This window comes from Protobothrops mucrosquamatus, unplaced genomic scaffold, assembly GCF_001527695.2.
Source record: "Protobothrops mucrosquamatus isolate PMUCROS unplaced genomic scaffold, P.Mucros_1.0 scaffold11411, whole genome shotgun sequence".
Taxonomy (NCBI): Eukaryota; Metazoa; Chordata; class Lepidosauria; order Squamata; family Viperidae; genus Protobothrops; species Protobothrops mucrosquamatus.
The window spans coordinates 5437-7566 of NW_015397191.1; the positions used below are offsets into that span (position 1 = coordinate 5437).

At 39.9% G+C, this 2130-nt stretch overlaps 1 protein-coding gene across 1 annotated transcript; it reads left to right on the plus strand.

Annotated features, from left to right (window-relative positions):
• The first annotated feature begins 1375 nt into the window (after positions 1–1375).
• LOC107301310 (claudin-14-like) lies at positions 1376–2087 on the plus strand. Its single transcript, XM_015830553.1, is given in 2 exon segments — positions 1376–1405; positions 1407–2087. Coding segments are annotated over 2 exon segments (711 nt in total).
• Positions 2088–2130: the final 43 nt, after the last annotated feature.

Consider the following 2130-nt stretch of genomic DNA (forward strand, 5'->3'; position numbering starts at 1 on the left):
TTAACAGAGGGATAGAATCAAGATCACGTGAAGTATTAATACCACTTTACAATGCCTTGGTAAGGCCACACTTGGAATACTGCATCCAGTTTTGGTCACCACGATGTAAAAAAAGATGTTGAGACTCTAGAAAGAGTACAGAGAAGAGCAACAAAGATGATTAGGGGACTGGAGGCTAAAACATATAAGGAACGGTTGCTGGAATTGGGTATGTCTAGTTTAACGAAGAGAAGGACGAGGGGGGACATGATAGTAGTGTTCCAATATCTCAGGGGCTGCCACAGAGAAGAGGGAGTCAAGCTTTTTCCAAAGCGCCTGAAGGCAGGACAAGAAGCAATGGATGGAAACTAACCAAAGAGAGAAGCAACCTAGAACTAAGGAGAAACTTCCTGACAGTTAGAACAATTAACCAGTGGAACAACCTGCCTCCAGAAGCGGTGAATGCGCCAACACTGGAAGTTTTTAAGAAGAAACTGGACAGCCATTTGTCCGAAACGGTATAGGATTACCTGCCTGAGCAGGGGGTTGGACTTGATGACCTCCAAGGTCCCTTCCAACTTTATTATTATTATTACTACTATTATTACTATTATTATTATTATTATTTGCAGTAATTCTGAAGGCACAGCCCTTCAGAAGTGATAAGATAGGTTTCATATTTCACATGCTGTCACTTGCCTGAAGATGATGAAAATTATTTACTTTCAAGGGCCTTTATTAAAAGAACAGTCTCAAGAAATACTGGAAAGTGATAAAAACAGGTTTTAATTCATTGTTTGTTAGGCTCTTCTGGAAGGCCTATTTGTTATTTTTATTGCTATAATTGTGGTAGTGATGATTATTACTATTATTATTGTACTTAATCCAGATGCATTTGGACAAGCTTATGGAATTCAAGCTTATGAACTTTTCAGACATTTCATTCTGCAAAGTATCATTCAGGCAAACAATTTCTAAATCTTTTCTTGTCTCATGAGTGAATGTTCTAATTTTGTTATTGCTATTAAAAGCAAGAATTTTTTTTAAAAAATCATTTGAAAACATTTTTCCAAGTCATAATTTGTTTCCAATAGTCTTCTTCTTGGTGTTGATAGAATTTTGTAAATAATAATGAGCTTTCTCCCCATTTTCATGGAGTTCATTAAGTCAGTGAAATATGCTAATCATTACATTAAGTACCTTTGGAATGTACGTTATTGGTCACTGGGAAATTCATTCCTGTAATGTTTAACTTCTTCTTCTGCAATTATTCTTTATTAGGCGTTCAGGAGGTGTCAAAGCAAATCTGCCATATATGTACCAGGAAAGGGTGATTTTTCAGAAGAATCCCCAACAAAGATCCCAACAGAATCGTTAGGGTACTGTGGACACTGAAATGGAAAGCATGGCATTTCAGCTGCTGGGCTTTTTTTTTGAGTCTTCTTGGCTTAGCTGGAACCATCACTGCAACCATCCTGCCTCACTGGTGGGACAGCGCTCATGTGGGAACCAATATCATCACAGCCGTCGCATACATAAAGGGTCTCTGGATGGAATGTGTTTGGCAGAGTACTGGGATCTCCCAGTGTCAGTTCCATCATTCACCGCTTGCTTTGCCTCGCGACCTTCAAGCAGCCCGGGCCATGATGGTGATATCGTGCATTCTTTCAGCTCTAGCCTGTGTGACTGCTGTTATTGGCATGAAGTGTACCCAATGTGCTAAAGGGTCCTCCTCCACCAAAAACATCTTTGCTGTCCTAGGTGGCATCCTTTTCATACTGGCTGGAATTGTGTGTCTCATCCCTGTTTCTTGGACGACAAATGTTGTGGTGACTAATTTCTACAACCCAATGTTGCCCGATGGGATTAAATATGAGATTGGGCATGCCCTTTACCTTGGCTTTGTGTGTGCTTCACTGAGTATAATTGGTGGAATAATCTTGTGTGCTTCATGTCAGCAGGGGGAGAATGACATAAATTCCCAACAACAATCAAGAAGTGCAAGATTAGCTCCATCCTCCAGACCACCAATGGCTTACAAGTCAAATCACAGTCCTTCACAAGCATCTGCTTCTTACAATGGTTACAGGTTAAATGATTATGTATAAATTCTGTGGGACTTCTCTTAAGTATATGTTGCTGTCGGTGTTT